Raw genomic sequence first — 1,033 nt, 5'->3', positions numbered from 1 at the left:
ATCAAACAAAAAGCCGTGTAGTCATCAGGTAATCTCTCACCAATGTACAATTAATATGAACCTAGCCTGAATCTCTCCATGTGAACTTAAATGCAAATGAAGATGACAGACCCACAATTTGAGGATATCATTTTCATCAACCTTTTCAAATACCCAGTTTTCATTAACCTTTTCAAATACCCAGGTAGCTAGGTTCCATGACTTCCATCATTCGAGGAAAAAAGAAAACTGAAATCCGAAAATAATTAAACTAAAACTTTATTTAACAAGCAACTGATCGAAAACCATTGTTACAATCACGTAGAATGGAACGCCATAGGTACCAAATTGGACAGAGGACTTGGCACCGGCGAAGGAGCCGGAGAGTTTCTACAGACGGGACACGTGGCACTCATGCGCAGCCATTCGTCTACGCAATCAACGTGGAAGCAGTGATGGCATTCCGGGATGCACCGTACGGGATCCTTGGCTTGGTACTCCGACAAGCAGATGGAGCAAACGCCGTCGTTCGGCTTCGGCAGCCGCTTGCTTTCACCGAGAACTATCTTCGGGTATGAATCTATGGTGGGACCATCAAGGCCCAGCACGACCGTCGCGGGCTCGGCGGAATAGTTGCTGGTGGTGGTGGGGGAGCGGCGGTGGGAGTTGGAGTACTGCTCGTCGTAGTCGTCGCTGTAATAACCGCCATGGGATTTGACTCTGACGCATGCGTAAGAGGCGAGCATGATGGCGGAGATGAGTACGAGGATGCTGACGGCAATGGCGATGCCGTAACCGACGCCGACGCCGGTGGCAGAGATGGGAGGGTCAGCTGTGAACATGACTACATGAGAGAGAGAGAGAGAGTGAAGTGAGATTTGCAGTGTTTATTGCTTGAGGTGTGTGATGAGGAGAGATCGAGCAGAACAGAGACAGGGTCTCTGAAAGCTCGGCGGGGTCAGTGGGGAAAAATTAAATGGCTTCGATCAGTTATTGTAGTTGGTGTTGATGGTGCACTTCTTAGTCGGTGTTCTTTTTCTTTTTTTGGAAATGA

General features: G+C 48.3%; 1 protein-coding gene across 1 annotated transcript; it reads right to left on the bottom strand.

Annotated features, from left to right (window-relative positions):
- Positions 1 to 296: 296 nt before the first annotated feature.
- LOC101302991 (putative RING-H2 finger protein ATL69-like) lies at positions 297 to 821 on the bottom strand. The gene has a single exon (XM_004308619.1). The coding sequence runs from the start codon at positions 819 to 821 to the stop codon at positions 297 to 299; it is 525 nt and encodes a 174-aa protein (XP_004308667.1).
- Positions 822 to 1,033: the final 212 nt, after the last annotated feature.

The sequence above is a fragment of the Fragaria vesca genome, linkage group LG7 (genome assembly GCF_000184155.1).
Source record: "Fragaria vesca subsp. vesca linkage group LG7, FraVesHawaii_1.0, whole genome shotgun sequence".
Lineage (NCBI taxonomy): Eukaryota > Viridiplantae > Streptophyta > Magnoliopsida > Rosales > Rosaceae > Fragaria > Fragaria vesca.
The sequence above is the reverse complement of the archived record's forward strand: the minus strand, read 5'-3'. Positions and strand labels throughout refer to the sequence as shown.

Coding starts and splice junctions, on each gene's coding strand:
- LOC101302991 (XM_004308619.1), bottom strand. CDS start 821: ATGTTCACAGCTGACCCTCCCATCTCTGCCACCGGCGTCGGCGTCGGT.